General features: G+C 36.5%; 1 protein-coding gene across 1 annotated transcript in view; it reads left to right on the top strand.

Annotated features, from left to right (window-relative positions):
- The window catches only part of LOC140153704 (ankyrin repeat domain-containing protein 13C-like), a 69,927-nt gene that overhangs the window by 41,246 nt on the left and 10,644 nt on the right, over positions 1-18,037 (top strand). The window contains exons 4-8 of the mRNA XM_072176528.1: positions 2,366-2,497; positions 6,921-7,132; positions 11,309-11,511; positions 15,299-15,389; positions 15,790-15,869. Coding sequence (XP_072032629.1) covers positions 2,366-2,497; positions 6,921-7,132; positions 11,309-11,511; positions 15,299-15,389; positions 15,790-15,869 — 718 coding nt within the window. The remainder of the gene's footprint in view (positions 1-2,365; positions 2,498-6,920; positions 7,133-11,308; positions 11,512-15,298; positions 15,390-15,789; positions 15,870-18,037) is intronic.

Genomic DNA, 18,037 nt, shown 5'->3' with positions numbered 1-18,037 from the left:
TTCGAGCAATAATCTGAGAAAAATGAAAAATTGAATATTATTTTGTCTTTTTTTCTTCTTTAAACAAAATATTGCTCGGATCAATCCCTCTGATCCGAGCCATGGCTACGCGCCTGTCTGTGTGTATCCAAACTGTCAAGATTTTCAAATATCCTATGAGCTTTATCAGTTGTTCAAAACTTACGTATGAAAGTATAGCGGCAAGGATCTTATTATGTTTCAAGGGATCCATGGTCATATCAGTGGCAGCACCAGAATATTGGCGGTTTTTTTTGGGGGGGAGAGGGTCGGGGAGAAAGCAAATTTCCAGGAGGGGGCAACTTTAGTCATTTGTGGTTTTTACTGGGGTCCCCATCATCCCAATGCACCATCACTGGTTCAGTTCAAACCGGGAGTTATCATGGTTATTGGCACCCCAATAATCATGTATTTGTAAGGAAGCGATTTGAAATATCTGTTTCCAAAATTTTGCCAGATAATTAAACTGAAATTTGCTGTTAAAATTGTGGCATTTGGCAATATCAAGAAAATCAAAATTTATTGTATAGAGGTTATCCACTTTACTCATGCGTGACTTCTAACAAAAGGCGCTGGTTCCCGTAGTATTCCTCATTCAAACTAATTCAATGCACAACCTCGGAGTTACTTGCATGACTTTGGCGGGCTATTTTGAAAATATTCATGGTTGCACCTGCAGGTACTTTTTTTGAAAGTCCTAAACAAGGTATAGGAGTCGCTGGTAGGATATGCAGCGTATAGAACACGGATAACCTCTATTGTTGTTTTAAAGGAGGATGCTGAGAATTTTTCACCAATGTGTTTTGTACCTCACATTGCAGGCTTGTGCCAAAGTAATCTGATTCCCATTTGAGTTCAGTTGCAACTTGCACTTGCAGTTTTGACCAGTGCCGTAGCAATGCCAAATATTTTGTAGTGTCCATCAAGATGTGGGGCAGCAAAATAAGGTTATGATTAAAAAAAAAGATGATAAAAACGTAAGAATTGGCTAAAAAGGTGGGGGGAGGGGGTAATGGCTGACCCGGCCTCCTAGGCTTGCTACGGCCCTGGTTTTGACACTAATAGCAAAAAAAGTGTGGAATGAACAGAATTGGTGGTAACTACCATGGAGATGAGGTTGTCACTTTTTCATTCATAACATCCAAACAGAACATATTTCAAGCCTAAAAATTTCACTGGGATTATGAGAAAAATATGAGCTTTCTTCTGATTCCAAAATTTTAATTTCAATAGGATAAAGTGTGGAACGAGGCTGTCAATCTGAGCACGCCCCTCTGATTCCATGACCATCAACAATTATTGTAACCAACATTATTTTATCATAAAAAACAGTGGTTCTAAAGCAACCTGTTGGAGTAAAAGAGCACTGCATGTTATAAATCACAGGGGTGTGATTCTTCAGGATTTTTCCTCATTTCAGGGTTTTTTGTGGCCAAAATTCACGCTATTTTATTGATTTTCAGGACGTTTTGGGGGTATTTTAACCCAATTTCACGCTGTTTTACAGGATTTTCTACTATTTTCAGAATATTTCAGAAGCTTTGAATCACACCCCTGAAATCAAGGTTTTGCTAAATAATTTTGTTCTTGGTTGTTACTGATATTTCATTTTGTAATTTCTGCTACATGTATATTATCAGCCCAACAAGTGCACAAGTCAGTCCCCTTGAGTAGAACAATACAGGGACAGGAAAAGATGTTTCTGTTATGACTTCAAAGGAAGGAAGGAAACTGTCTTGATAGCGATTACTCAAGAAACTGAAATAAAATGTTTAGATTTACAAGAAATGAATGAATATTTTTAGTACCGGACTTACGATAAAAAAAAAAAAAAAAGGAAGGTTTTTTTTAAATTTCAAACTCTAATGGTGACCCGCAGGTCAAATTGCTAGAATTGTACATTAAACACAACTAAACAGACACAATGCAATTTGCAGGCAGCAGCTTAATCAGCGCCAATATTGCAACATTGAAACAAAGAACTATACAAACATCCAATCCAACCCAACCCCATCAGGCAATGAAGATAAAGTGCCTTGCCCAAGGACACAACACGTTGGCAAGAGCAGGGCTCGAACTCACAACCTATGTATTATGAGTCGGGCGCCTTATCCACTCGGCCACACGTGCTCCTCAAAGTGTGAGGATTAAGTATGATAGCTATTCTGTTGATTTAGAATTTATGAACACTGACAAATTTGTACTAAATACACACACACTATTCATTTTCCAAGAAAGACATTTGTTATTGTAACCTGTTATTTTCTTTTCCTGAAGGTTCGCTTACAACTCTGTCCAATATAAATGCAAATCTAATCATGTTATCTTTGTCCATTTTCTTTTCCAGTCACAATCCTGTTACGGAAATTAAAACAACAGTCAAGAGAAACGCTTGAAGCAAAGCGCCCTCAACTAATTGCAGCGTTAGAAGAATTAGGCGATTTTTACCTTGAAATCAGATGGGACTTTCAAAGCTGGGGTAAGTGGTTGCATTATCGTATGTGAGTGAATTGTAATGTGATGGTAGTACTATGTGAAATACAGTGGATGCTGAACCTCATCAGAAATTATCAAGTTCAAAGCCCTTGGTGGTTCAATCAGGGGCTCGGCCGTGAAAAGTATTGACATTCTCAGGTGCAACTTTTTCCAAACCCCAGGCCTCTAACACCACAAACATACTATCGCCATTTCATCTCATTTAGTTGTGGCGTCAGTGCTTTTGCGGTTGTGCCACAAGTGTACTGACAAACTGCCTAATATATGCCTGTGTATCCATGGGATTATGTTAGCGCACAATTCAATATTCTGACCAGTGAAATGTGCACCTTTATCACTACTTAATTGGAGATGAAACAAAATATATATAAGAAAACTGGTTCATGTACCCATTTTTGGCTTCTTTTTTATGATTTCATTGTAAAATATACTAAGTGTAATGAGTTGGCAGTTGCTCTTGCTCATCAGGCCTGCATTTTGAGTAATTGCCCGTAATTTGTTATTTGTTACGAACCCTGAGGAGGGTTTAAAACAATTTGAAAATGGCTAGAGATATGCAATTTTTCTAATAAGTGAGGCATTGTCCCTGGATATTGAGCATTGAGTTATAAATTGTGTACTGTATAAGTGTCTCTTATATACCAGTGCTTTTATCAAATTAAAATATGTTAATTTCATTTTAATGTATATTTTGATCTTGCCTAATGTCATAATGCAAAACACTGAATTTTGAGAGAAAGAGTTAAAAAAATAATAAAAGCTTATTACTTTTTCACTGATTCTGATACATGTACCAGTGTTGAGTTACAAATTCTTCCCTTAGTAATATTACACTACAGTTATATTTATGCAAGATTGGTAATCAAATTAATCTTAAGGTGGTACTACACCCCTCGATAAATTTGTGTCTATTTTTGCATTTTTCTCAAAAACTAATAACACACTGGTAACAAAAGTTATGTGTATTATAGGGGCAAGGAATCCAATTACTACACTGGAATTTCAGTGACCCAAGACAAGCGGTTCGTTATTTATGATAAGAAATAAGGTACCGCTAGGATGTACCTCATTTCCTATCATATATGCTGAACCGCTTGTCTTGATTTACTGAAATTTCAGTGTAGTAACTTTTGTTACCAGTGTGTTATTATTTTTTGAGAAAAATGCAAAAATAGTCACAAATTTACCACAGGGGTGTAGTACCCCCTTAACCCTAACCTCAGGGCTTTTTCATAATGGGAAGGGAAGGGATAAAGAGAGAAAACAAAGAAGTTGTTTGCTCTGGGTGGGATTCGAACCTGAGACCCCTCGCACTGGGTCGGCGACACCTTGCCACAGGTCTTGGGCTTTGCTGGCCAGCGAAACCGTGCCTATATCACTTAGGGTGATTGCGTCATCACACCACATGGGATGCACGCACAAACAGCGCGTATATCAAGTAGTATTTTGTAGTAGTAATGTATAATAATTTCAAGAAAGTATGGAAGAGAAAAACAACTATATGATCATTTCTAGTGCATTTGTTGCGGTGCTTTTAGAATGATTAAAAAGCTATGAACTTTTGAATATGTTGTATATCATCAAATTGCTCTGTGTCACTTGCCTTTCTTGGAAGATCAGTTGTGAGCTATTGCTTAGTATAACATCATAGCACTTAAGGTTGCTCTAATGGGATATCTGAACCAGAGGTGCTGGCTGCTGCAGTGTTTGAATGCGAACTGTAATCATGTTAGTTCAACATGGGGTATGGTTAATGCATGGAAGGATACAATAGCTGCCTTGTGTTCGGTTACAGCACTTGAAGTCGATGATTTGAAGTCGACGAGAATTTAGCTCAATCGATAAGCAGTCCGGTCCGACTGCCTGATCAGGAAATACTGCCGAATCAGGCAGCATGTTGCCGAGTCGGGCAGCATGGTATCCCACAATGCAATGCTCTATTTCAAATAGAGCATCTTTTTATATACCATTATTTTTTGGTTTAGAGAAAGGAGTAGGTAAAATATATAAAATTATCAATGGATGTACAATTAGTAGTATTTTTTCATCAATTTTAGTTAAATGAAGTTAATTTGCATATTTAAATCAATTTTTTTTTAAACCGTTAGAAATTGTTTTGTTATTTAAATTATTTTCCTCCCTGTGAAAAATTGTCAACTTACATGTAGCTCATGTGTGTCAAAGTAAAATTTCCACCGATCTTTTATAAAATCACCACGAACAATTTAGCCCTTAGTCTGTCAAATTCGGAAGGGTTACCAAAGCCTGTGTTGCCTGACTCGGCAACATGCTGCCTGATTCGGCAGTACTTCCTAATCAGGCAGTCGGACCTGACTGATAAGGCATTCGACTATGGTGCGAGAGGTTGCGAGTTCGAACCCTGGCGGTGCCTAGTAGTAGTACGCTCTCGTGGAAAAATTGAGTTGGCTTGAAATTCCCCTGGACAAGGAATCACTGCTAATTTGTCCCATTGTAACCCGTACGAAACTCGGGGAGCTGATCCTGGTTGCGAAGGTTATTTGTGGAATGTCTAGGGTGTGCGCTCTTGAAGCAGCAAAGTCCCTGAATGTTAAATGGTTTATGGAATGATGTGTGCCATAGTGGTCAGCGACAACCTGTAAAGTGTGCTGAGGCTTGTGGATCAACGTCTCTATTGTGCCTGTGCGTAGCGCACTATAAATCACTGCGCTTTTTTAAAAATTTGTTATTGCATTTTGTCACATGGCATCTGTCACCAAATGTGGTTCAAATTGACATTAGGTAATATTAGTACAAGGAGGTGCAGTTGCACACATTCCCACACCCACACACACCAAATTATTAAGTTTCTTTCTTGCCATTTTGTCACATGACATCTGTCATCAAATGTGGTTCAAATTGACAGTACCTATTAGTAGTACATGTATCAAAAATGTATCTCGCACACCTACCCCACGCCCCTACACACCTCCCTACTCCCACACACAATCGATCAATCACATTTAGCAAGCTACTTAAAGCAACTATCGATTTATTTCATTGCATCATTTCTTTCTTGCTTTGCTATAGAAGATGATGTGGGATGTGTTTAAGTGCAGTAGGTTTGTTAGGGGAATTGGAACAAGTGGGGATTTGACAATTACAAATTGCATCCACGCTAGGGAAAACAAACACGTATTAGTTGAGTCAAGTGTGCCACCGAGTTATTTAAAACTAAATTAGCAGAGGTGGTCGGAGATTTATGTAACATATTCGAAGAGTGACGTTTTACAAATAGAATATGTATACAGTAACATTTCAGCGTAGACTATGATTTAGTTCAATAATGAGATGATAGATACGGCAATTTCCTGAATTAATAATGTGTGTGCCAGGATAAGGAATGATGATAGCTTTGATTGATGTATTTTAATAGGATGTGTCTATGAGGTGGTTATTTGGTGCTTGAAAAATCAATTAGCAATAGCAAGTGGTGTGTCTTCATCGCAGACATTGCCATAAGGGCGGTATATTGAGTCATCATTAATGTGTCTTAGTATTAGACTTATCAACATGTTGCTAGGTAGAGTATGAGATTTGTTCCTATACTAAGCAAATGATGTGGAGAGACACACCATTTTTTATTTTAAAGAAAGATGCCACTAATGTGTATAGTTCAATTTAAAGCCGCTTGTCACAATTTTAAACAAATTAGAATCTTTGAAATCAATTAAAGTTGAATATCTATAAATCTATAGCGCAGTTTCAAACAGCTTGTGACACAGGTAAAACAGGAGGTCGTTTCACTTTAACATGAGGTGTCTAAGTGAACAGCTCTTTTCAGCTCCACTATTTTTCACTAAAAAATCAAATGGCTGCCGCTTTACACACACCATACTGTAAAAACTTGATAGTTAGCATATATGAGCTTACTATCGTGCACTTTTAAAACATGCAAACATGAAGAGCCCCATCCATAAAAGTGTAAAGGGTTTGGAACAAATCATCGATACACATAGTTATATACGAACAAGTAAACCTGCGCATTTGTGTCTCAACCCCGGCGCCAGACTTTGGTACAATTTCATGTTTTCAAAAGCGCCGATAGTAAGCACATATGCTAACTATCAAGTTTTTACGGTATGCCCTCTAAGAATTGCCCCTTGTTAATAATACCCTTAAATACACATTTAAATCAAGAAGATTCTATACTATAACAACAGAACAGGTTAAATTTTGTTTTGACAGAAACAAAAACAAGCAAACAAAGAAATAAATAAAACGGTTATTTTCAAAGGTTGACATTTAGAAAGGATTTTCTAATGGTAAATTTGTTCGAAAATTTTATAATGGCAAACTTTTTTGAAACTAGAAAACTATCTTGCTATAATCTATCAATGTGGTGATAACATTCTCTTACCTTTGTTTTGTTTTTCTCACTGTTGCAGTACCTTTACTATCCCGGATGCTACCATCAGACACTTGCTACATCTACAAGAAAGGTACCAGGATACGAGTAGACACCACCTTGGTAGACTTCAGCGAGATGAAGTGGACGCGGGGTGATATCACATTCTTATTCAACGGCAGTGCCAAACCCAATCAGTCTTTAGTTGTTTTAGATAATGAACACAAGTTGTATCAGAGAGTTAGATATGAAGTAAGTATTAATGTATACAGTTCTCTTGGTCTTGTGCTTCTTGTACAAAGACTCACAAAAGTAGTGAAATTATTTTTTCCATAGTTAGACACATCTCAAGAACTGAAAGACCTAAAATTGCAGATTTTACAAATCCAGAATGGTACTAGCAATTTAGAAGTTTCATCTTCTGTATGGAAGATTTCATGAAGATGAATATAAGAAGGAATGTGGATCAGAAAGTGGGGTAGAAATGAAAGTAAGGAAGGTTGCAAGAAGATGTGCAGCTGCTAGATTGGCATATTACTGATGAAATCTTCCGCATAGAAGATGAAATTTTTGTGCGAAATTTTGAGTAATATTATTGACTTTTGGAATTTTAGTATAAGGATTGAAAACCATGGCCAGGTGTGGCCACTACCTGGCTTGAACTGCATCAACATGTGTTTTTAGGACGTGCAGTCTTGATGGTGTTAAGATTATCAAGCCCAGGTTATATTACATCTTGTTGTCAGTTCTTTCAGCAACTGCTTCCGACTTACGGGCAGTGATAGGATGAGCTCTTTGGTCCCAGGAACCTTCCCTCTCCAGCTGCAGATACTGTCATGACATTAAAAGGACTTTTCTGATTTTCCATCCAAAAAGGATAACAATCTTGATAAACTTATTCAAAGAACTGCAAGACCTGTTGAGTTAAAAGTTTTCACTTTTAGTCAGGGCCGGATTTACCTTTTCGGGGGCCCTGGGCCAGGCCAAAATTTGGAGGCCCCCAAACGCACCGTGAGGAAGGCATGTGCACTCAAGTGGCCACGTTTTTAGATTTTACTAGGACATTCGCACTAAGAAAAAATTTCAATTTATGACTATTTTAGCCCAAATTGAAGCTGAATTTTGCTATATAACAGGCCAGTGCGCGTGAAGCGCACAAAATTTTGCAATTTTTGTACCCTAGTTTGGCCCAAAACATGGGTGTTTTTCAGCTAAAATGGAAGATGCACACTGCACAGGGCAATTTTTTTTTGGGGGGGGCCGGGCCCATCTGGCCCTATGGTAAATCCGGCCCTGCTTTTAGTACATGATTTGAATTTCTTAGAGCCTCAACACAATTAGGATCATTTATCACTTTTCACACTGCCAATGCCAAAATGAATTTTGAAGGAAAAAAAATTGGATTTTATATGGACATGATGATCTAATTAATATACCATATTCTCTAATTGCATTTTAATTAGAGATCGTTTTTACATACAATGATAATTCCCATTAAAAACATCGCTAGTACCGTCTGCAAGTGCTGTCATGCTCCATAAAAAAAATGGAATTTCAAACAAATAAGGTAAACACTTTGACCGCATACATGAATATCATGAAGTTTGTGATCCTATGTTTGAAAATACAGGTACTGTATGGTATTTTGACAGCATTTATGCGACAGTTTGGTTGAAAAAATGATGGGAGCATTTATTAGAGTGGGGCTTTAATTAGACAGAATACAGTAGTCTTGTCAATAATTGGTATCAAGTCAGGAGAACAAATTATTTTATTTACTGAAAAGCTCAGACTATATCCCTTTAATGTCATTTGCTTCATTTTGTAAATTGGTAGCTCTGTACTCGCTCCCTGAAAAATTGGCAGTAGCTCTATTTAGTCCTGATTTATGATCAAGCTTGCTCAGCGTGATTTTCAAATGAGGATTTAATTTGATATTAGGTATGTGTTGAGGAAACTCAGCAAGGGACATAAGTGTCGCAATATGTATGTGGATAAACATCAGCAAAATATGTGCATCTTATTTTCTTTTCGTTTTTTATTACATAATAAATTTCATTTCCCTCACACTCTCTCTCTCATTATCTCTCATTCTCTGTCCCTCACATACGTGCTGAGTGAGGTCATGTTTCACACTTGAAATGGGCAATTCCGATTAAAATCCACACACCCCCTATGGAATACATGACCTTAATATTCCACACAAGGAATGTGAATTTCAAATGGGGTTACCTGATTGGGTGACTCGATTTGAAATTCACACTCCCTGTGTGGGCAATTAAGGTCATGTCTTCCACATGGGTGTGTGGATTTCAGATAGAATAGCCCAATATGAAAACGTCTGTGTGCAATATGAAATAGGAAGTATATATTGATGATGGCAGTTATGCAACCTGACTTCAAGTGAACCGTAGTTTTCTGTCATAAAATATACACTGTAATAACCCCCAAAGGTATAAATCAACAAATTCAACATTAGCAAGTTCCATGAGCACATGTAATTAATATGCCTGATTTTGTTGACGATGATAAAACTACCTCTGTAGGGATTTTTGAAATTTTACGGAGTGAGTGTGGTTTAAGGCATTGCGTGTTTGTTAGACTGTTGATGTGAATGGTTCTATTCTATTCTAATAGACTTATCGAAAAAAGAGTGCTGCTGTCAGCCTGTTGTGGATTCAGATATTTGTATGTAGGTTTGACTTCATGATGTATAACATTGTCAAAGATTGATCAGGTGCTGAGAAGATCTCTTACACTTCCCACAATGCATTTCTTCCCACACTGAGAAGATCTCATACACTTCCCACAATGCATTTCTTCCCACACTGAGAAGATCTCATACACTTCCCACAATGCATTTCTTCCCACACTGAGAAGATCTCTTACACTTCCCACAATGCATTTCTTCCCACACTGAGAAGATCTCTTACACTTCCCACAATGCATTTCTTCCCACACTGAGAAGATCTCATACACTTCCCACAATGCATTTCTTCCCACACTGAGAAGATCTCTTACACTTCCCACAATGCATTTCTTCCCACACTGAGAAGATCTCATACACTTCCCACAATGCATTTCTTCCCACACTGAGAAGATCTCTTACACTTCCCACAATGCATTTCTTCCCACACTGAGAAGATCTCATACACTTCCCACAATGCATTTCTTCCCACACTGAGAAGATCTCATACACTTCCCACAATGCATTTCTTCCCACACTGAGAAGATCTCATACACTTCCCACAATGCATTTCTTCCCACACTGAGAAGATCTCATACACTTCCCACAATGCATTTCTTCCCACACTGAGAAGATCTCATACACTTCCCACAATGCATTTCTTCCCACACTGAGAAGATCTCATACACTTCCCACAATGCATTTCTTCCCACACTGAGAAGATCTCATACACTTCCCACAATGCATTTCTTCCCACACTGAGAAGATCTCATACACTTCCCACAATGCATTTCTTCCCACACTGAGAAGATCTCATACACTTCCCACAATGCATTTCTTTCCAGACTGATTTGCTTTTCAGTGCAACATGGGTTGATAGTGACAAAAAATTCCTCAGTTAACAGAGCTCATCTTGCAATTACGGCATTTCTTGTCGCTATCAACCGATGGTGCACTGAATAGCAAATCAGTACAGGGAAGAAATGAATTATGGGAAGTGTAAGATATCTTCCTTGGATCAGGTGCAGGCAAATAAAGAAAACCCCTTCAGTTTCAAATCCAATATCATGTGTTGCAGAAAAGATTAGAATAAATCAAAAATATTAAATACTTCCAATATGTCAGCAGCTTTGTTGTCAGGCCAAGTTGAAAGTCATTTCTCTGCCACCAAAAGGTCTTTAAAATGTTTTACCTATTCATTTTTAAGCTTAAGTCTCTCGGAGTATGTGTGTAGCATCAAGTGTGTGCATAGAACGTTTTGCAAAAATAATACACGCTGGATGGTTAGTAGTATGCTTAAGGTTGGTCAAAATGCCAAATTTGACCTCACAGATGAACTTATCAAGTCTTTGCCATTCTAAATATGTATACTTTTATATACTTTAGACCAACAATTTAGCAGTTACGAGGTGCGAAAGTTTCCATAATTCCAGGGTTCAGACCAACCTTTTGGATTTGGGGAAAACATTTTAGTTAGAACTTCCTAGCAACATTTGCCATACTTTATTAATGGGCATGGTTAGTGAATTAATTAGTATTTGATGTTGATGGTATGATCGTGGACATAAATTCATAATTTTTGTTGGTAATTTGATTAAATAATACAATCACAATTGAGTACACTAATGCATAGATCATGGATTTTTGATGTTTTTAAAATCAACTTTGGTCACACCATTACGTCAAAATAAACCTCTCTAGATGCATAATGGCTTCTTATTTCTGTTTGATCCCACCAACAGCAAGACACCGATAAAGAGATAGCCGAGGAAGTAGATATCTTAATGTGCAGCGACATTATCACAGCCACCATGTCCACTAAGCCCATCAATTTCCAAAGGGCACAGAGTGGATGGTTATTCCGTGAGGATAAACGGGAAATGGTCGGCAATTTCTACGCCGACTTCTACTTGGTTAATGGCATCATATTAGAGTCACGGAAAAGGTGAGTGCAGGAAGACAGGCAGCTTACATGTTGTATACAGATATTGAGATAAGAACATACATTGAGGCAGAGATTTATGCTTTTACAACCAAAAATAGGTAGTTGGTTTTCTTTGAATTAGTACACTAGGGATTGGTATGTTCTTTTCTTGGCTCACTGGGTTATAGGCCTATTCCCCAAGAGTAGGAATTAATATCTTGCTTGGCAACATTAGAAAGGTATCATGCGAGTATTCGGCAACACAAAAGCATTAATTTTGCATATAAATTGGGCTTTTATAGATTTTGCTGGTATGGGTCTAAAAATAGACTGAAATAATATAGTCTTTAGTGTATCTGGTATGGGTGTAAATCAAGAATGTTTTCACAACATATCTGGAATTATCTGAAATGATCCGAAAAAGTATTGAATGTGGTTTTTCACTCCTTAGTTCGCTAGTTACCCTGCCCTGCTGCTCTTTCTCTACCATTAATTTGTCGATCACAACAAATAGTGCCGTATGATGATTTTGATAATTTTTTATGAAATTTGGCCCTATGTACACCAAGTAGGAGAGCTCAAAATTAATTAATAACTTTAATTAATTAATTGTATGTTAACAATTCAGGAAGAATCCAATATCCTCCATTTCACATACTGATGTATGATCAACATCCGCCGCTATGTGATGCAGTGAAAACCAAACTTGAGGATATTTTGGCAAAGAATCTGCATAATCTGTCAATTAAATGGTGCAAATTTGGCACATGCTTTGAAAACGGGCCAAAAACCCCCAAACCTCCCATTTTACATACTGACGGATGATGTGGCGTATGATACAAAAAGACACTGAAAGTCCGATATTCTCTGTTTCAAATTGTGACATGTGCGACCTAAGCTTTCAAAAAGGCAGAAATGCCAAATCTTCCATTTCATATACTAACATACAGGTTTAGAGCTAGATATATCCTGTATTGTTAATAGGTCACAGTTTGATAGTGTAAACCTTAAACTTTTTTAAATGCAGTCACACTCCATATTAGAAATCAAAGTGGAGGAGTGACTGTTATTAGTAGCATATTATTCAAATATGTTTTTTCAGACATGTATTTTGCATTTGTTATGCACGTACACCACTATGTTCTGCGACCGACAAATTATTGTGATATCGGACACAAGACCTTGACTATTTGAAAAAATGACAAAGACCTGATAAGTACTGTCAGAGGGAAGCAAGAATTTCACAAGAAGACTGCATTGGGCTATTCCATTTAAAACCCACACTACCCCTGTGGAAGATTTTGGAAATATCTTTCACGGGGGGAGTATGAATTTCAAATGGAATGAACACATTAGGCAGCTCTATTTGAAACTCAACCTCCCTCTGTGAAAGATTCAGGTTGAATCTTTCTCAGAAGGTGTATGAAATTCTAATGGAGCTGCCTAATGTGTTCATTACATTTGAAAAACATAGTCCCCCCTGTGGAAGATATTTCCAAAATCTTCCACAGGGGTAGTGTGGGTTTTAAATGGAATAGCCCATTGCATATTTTAAGTCTCAACTGACAAGTTCGACATGTGCAAAATATGTAACAAACAACTTGCCAGCATACAGCATGTAATATGTGTCATAGTGCATGCATGTGAAAAACACTGTCTATAACAAAGAAATTAGGACAAAACAGCTCTGGTGGGCAATTTCAAAAATAGATTCAGGTTTTTTGCTCCAAGGCAACCTATTTAGTGACTTAAAAGGCAATACAAAAAAAACATCCCAACCAATGCTAAACATCACATCAGAGTTTTATAACACACTGCGTGGACCTCCTACTTACAAAGGGAAGACACTGAATCGGTCTCGATTTATTGAAGATGAAAGCATAGATGAATGTCCTGAATGTGAGCTAGCTTGCAGGCTTTTAGCTCATCTTACATCATTAGCAAGGATTAAAGAAACATTAGACTCGGGTTTTAGAAGATGGGTTTCTTTTTGTTGCACAAATGGGCACTCCCAAGTTATATTGTTTGATTTTCCAAGATTCAAGCTAATAATACTTTTAGCTCACCTAACGTCATTAGCAAGGATTAAAGAAACATTAGAGTCAGGTCTAGAAGATGGTGTTTTTTGTTGCACAAATGAGCACTTGCAAGTTATATTGTTTGATTTTCCAAGAACTAGCCAAGATTCTAGCCAATGATACTTTTAGCTCACCTAACATCATTAGCAAGGATTAAAGAAACATTAGACTCGGGTTCTAGAAGAACAAATGGGCTAAAAGGACACATTTTCCAAGAACTATTCCAAGATTCTAGCCAATAATACTTGTTGTATAAAGATGATTGCTTCCGGCATGTAGTAGATGTTGTTTTTGTTTGCATTTTTGGTTTGTTTCTTTGTTTGTTACTTTGTGGAAAAGGGGAAATTTCTGATAGGTGAATAATTGCCCAAATATCACATCTTTAATGTACAGAAAATCAGAAAATTGTTTGGTACAAAAAATCAGCCCCAAAGTATGACCTCATGTCCCAGCAGAAATGAGCATCGAGAATTCTCCTCAGTCCACCTCATACATCACCATCAAGTGTATTGGATAATCTGTGAATAGAAAAGGCCTAGACGTATATTAACAGGTATTGCTAGGTCTAGCCCTGTAGAAACAATTTGGACCAGACAGTCAGCAAGTCACTAGCATGATTTATCACTTCAACCATGGCCCAAACTGTGCATGCAATCCAATAAATTTTCAAAACCACAATGTGCCAGACAACTCCTGAGCATCATCTGTATAATACCTACACCTGTATTATCCACCGAGGCAGGTATCATCCCAGATGATGATCCTCTATGCGTTATCTTATTTCCTTTGTTGTAAGACGTGCCAAACGTTATGATTCATCTTTAATGACTTGCCTTCTTTCTGGGTCACATGGAAATATATGTATTTGGTTCACAATTACTTTCTAATACAAGGTAGCCCATTGTCCTAATTTCTGATGATTGCAGCAGTGTCTTTAGGCACAGTGGGAAGGTGGTAGACCTGACTGCCGATATTGGACTTGACTTACAGACAGTGATCAATTTGGGGAATGGATGGGAAAAAAGAGGGAATATTATACCTCGGAAGCAAGCAAAGGTTAATAAAAGAACTGTTCTCTTTATAGTTCCATCTTCATCCTTTTCTTTAATGTGTTTGAGCAATAGTTTGAGCCAGTGAACAAAACAGGCTGTTGCTACCATAACATGGCAAAAATAAATTTTGTTTCAGTTCTTTGTTTTTTTCTTGCATTTCTGTTATGAGTGAAAGGTATCGTTTATTGAGCAATAGTTTAATCCAGTGAATAAAACAGGTTGTTGCTATCACAACTAGAGAAGGAATTATCAAAAAAAAAAAAGCAAAAATATAATTTTATTTCAGTTCTTTGTTTTTTCTTGTATTCCTGTTATGAGTAAAAGGTATTGTTTAAAATGAGCATACAAAAGTTACGGATAGGAGACATACTTGGGCAATTATGTTGATTTCAGGCCAAATATTCATGTCTAAACCTTTATTATGTTGATTTCAGGCCAATATTCAAGTCTGATGTGAAACTAGTATCCTGTGTTTCTAACATTGGTTTTAAGTATGTCTTGAAAACAAAAGGGTTGTAACACAATGTGACAAGTCATTAGTAGCCTTATATGCAGCACGTCACCCAGGAAACAAAATGATGCTACTTTATGTTATCATATATTCATAAGCCCATCATATTATAACACACATAGGAATAAAATGTCTCTAATTGTAATGTGTTATTGTGTTTTGTTCAGGAGAGAGCATTTATCAGAGGAAGATGTACAGAAAAACAAAGCAGCGTTAGAAAGTCTGAGTAAAGGCGATGTATATGACGGTAACATACAAGTGAGTATCAGTCGCAGTCCCTAGTGGGGTAGGGATGGTTAAGATCACTACTTTATACTCTAGTATTTTTGCAACTGGTTTATTTCTGCAAATATCACGAGTGAAAGTAGAGATGTGAAAATTACAAACACATACAAATATATTTGACATAGTATTACATTGGACTTGATGTAATTTACGCAGAATTACCCAGAACTTTTAAATCATGAAACATTCTGAATGTAAAAATAAAAGCTTATACATTCATTGTAAGAAAGACAAAAGCTGTAATATATAGGCCACAATTAGCTACCTGATGAAATGTTGACAATATTGATAATCCAAATCGTTTTGTAAATATTATGTTTGTTTTTATTTTACAAATGAATTTGTTTCTGTCTTTGTTTCATTTTCTTTGTAGCCTCAACCCCGCTCTTCACTACCTCTCCCTTCAAAGAATATCCCGTCATGGAAGGAATACATCACATCGCATACAAACAGGTAAGATGCATAAAATGTAGTGATGAAATCATCTAGGATTTGGTCAATTGCTGTCAATTCAAAAAGATTGAAACCAAGTATACCAATTTATCAGACTGATCTTAAAATATCTGTAAGGCAACAAAAAAAGAAAACCATATTCTACAGGCTCGACCGATCCAGATTTTATAAAATTGACAAATAAATTGTTTCTGTACAAATGAATGCTAACGAAAATTTCGAAGTAAAAATATATTTCAGTTCAGCAGTTCCTACATGTATTTTACCGTATTGGTAATCGATGAAAATTATTATACTTGTTAGTAATCATTTGCTAATCTGGAAAAAAATGTTTCCATAAGGTAATCAAATCAAATCAAATCAATATATTTTTCATCTCATACATTTACATATGAATCAACAAATGGTAATTATATAAAGAAATCCTACAATGTGATTCAATGAAAACTTGTATGGTTATTTTATGAGGGATGAGGATGCGATAATAAACACAGAGAGTGCACATGTCCTTTATGACAACCCTATAATTACATCACATTATAGTAATCTGTTCAAGCTTGTGACAGTGTGCTGAAAGTAATTTGTATTGAAGTAAATGTGAGTACAAAATGAAAGCATTATGAAGCCAAAAGCGGCAGTTTTAGCAGGTTTGAATCAATAGCTACCTTCGTAATGTTGATGAAGGACACTGCTTATAATTTCCAGTTGATAAACAGCTTTTAAGGTAATGCGTAGGAGGCCCATCAAGTGAGGACATATTCAAGGATGTTTTTGAATGGTTTCTGTTTGTTTGTTTTTGTTTGGTTGTTGATTCATACTGATGATGTGATAACAAACTCGGCAATCATTCCAAATTAATTGTAATAGATATTGTGTTCTACATTCAGCAGGTGGGTTAGTTTGTAATATAAAAATCAAATTAAGACATTTTTGTTTTGGCTTCAAACGGCCCAAGCTCAAGATCTTGATAATACATGCAATAATTTGATTCTAATAAATGTCCCCAAATAATAATTTATTGTTTCCTTAGCAGTGATGTCTTAAATGACGACCAACAATTCAATAAATTAACAAAAAGTATCTAAAACAGTAATAATTATAGAAATTGTGAAAAGTAATGATCTTATAAATTGTATGCTATATTTAGCTGTTGTTGCTATGCTCAGGCTGTTCGCAGCTTGAAAATGTCAAAATTATAGTATTATACAGTATCTTAAAATAGCAAACATTGTCCCAAGGTTAGTCGTTTTATTCATGTCACTTATTGGCCATTAATGTGATTTTTTTTTATCTACCTGCCAGGACAAGTCATGAATTGATAGAAGCATTTGATGAAGCGATAAAAGATGATTAATTACCATGATGCATGATGAGAATCTTTTCTATACATGGGTATCAAAAATTAAATTGAATTTGGTCACATAATTTTGAAAACCTTGAAGTGTACATTAGCATGACATAAAACTCAAAACAAAGCCATAATGCAAGGCAGTGCTCAGTTAATTTATGTTGTGTTTATACCAGTTTTATTTTCGCCCTTCAAAAATAAATTCATATTGTGATAAATTTTGCATGACATTTCTTGGAATACAGTGTAATTTGTGATTGTGATATTGCAATACTTGGAACATGATATATGCACCTGTTATAGTTAACTTTCATATTCAATGAATAGGCCTGGTCATTATTGGTTGTGATGGGATGCTTATGGAAATTTTAATGAGATACTGAACTGTTGGTTCCGTTTATATATTTAATATAAAATATGCAATATGCGCTTTTATATTACACTGGAATGAATTGGTGGTATACAGTCACAAGCTAGCAAGCCTGTAGCCAGTGGTGCAGGGTGCACTCCCCCTCTCTAAGCCCTCCCCCCTTCTCCATAAATTGGCAAAAGGTTTGCTTTGTCTGTTTAAAAATAGCAAAATTGGGCCAAAAATGGAAACATTTTAGACAAATGTGACCGTCCACGGCGAATGAGCCGTAAATTCCTCCCCCGGTCAATTTTGTTTTATTTCGTGTTTAAAAAATAAACATCATAAACTTAAAAATGGTATATCATTTGACTTCAAGCGATATCCAGTAAAGCGGAGTTATGGTTAGTTAAACTTTGCTCCTTCAACAAAATTATAGCTTTTTTTCGTTTTTTTGTGTGTCTCTTTTTC

This window comes from Amphiura filiformis, chromosome 5, assembly GCF_039555335.1.
Source record: "Amphiura filiformis chromosome 5, Afil_fr2py, whole genome shotgun sequence".
NCBI lineage: Eukaryota > Metazoa > Echinodermata > Ophiuroidea > Amphilepidida > Amphiuridae > Amphiura > Amphiura filiformis.
Note: the sequence above shows the minus strand (reverse complement) of the source record. Positions and strands in the feature narration are given on the sequence as shown.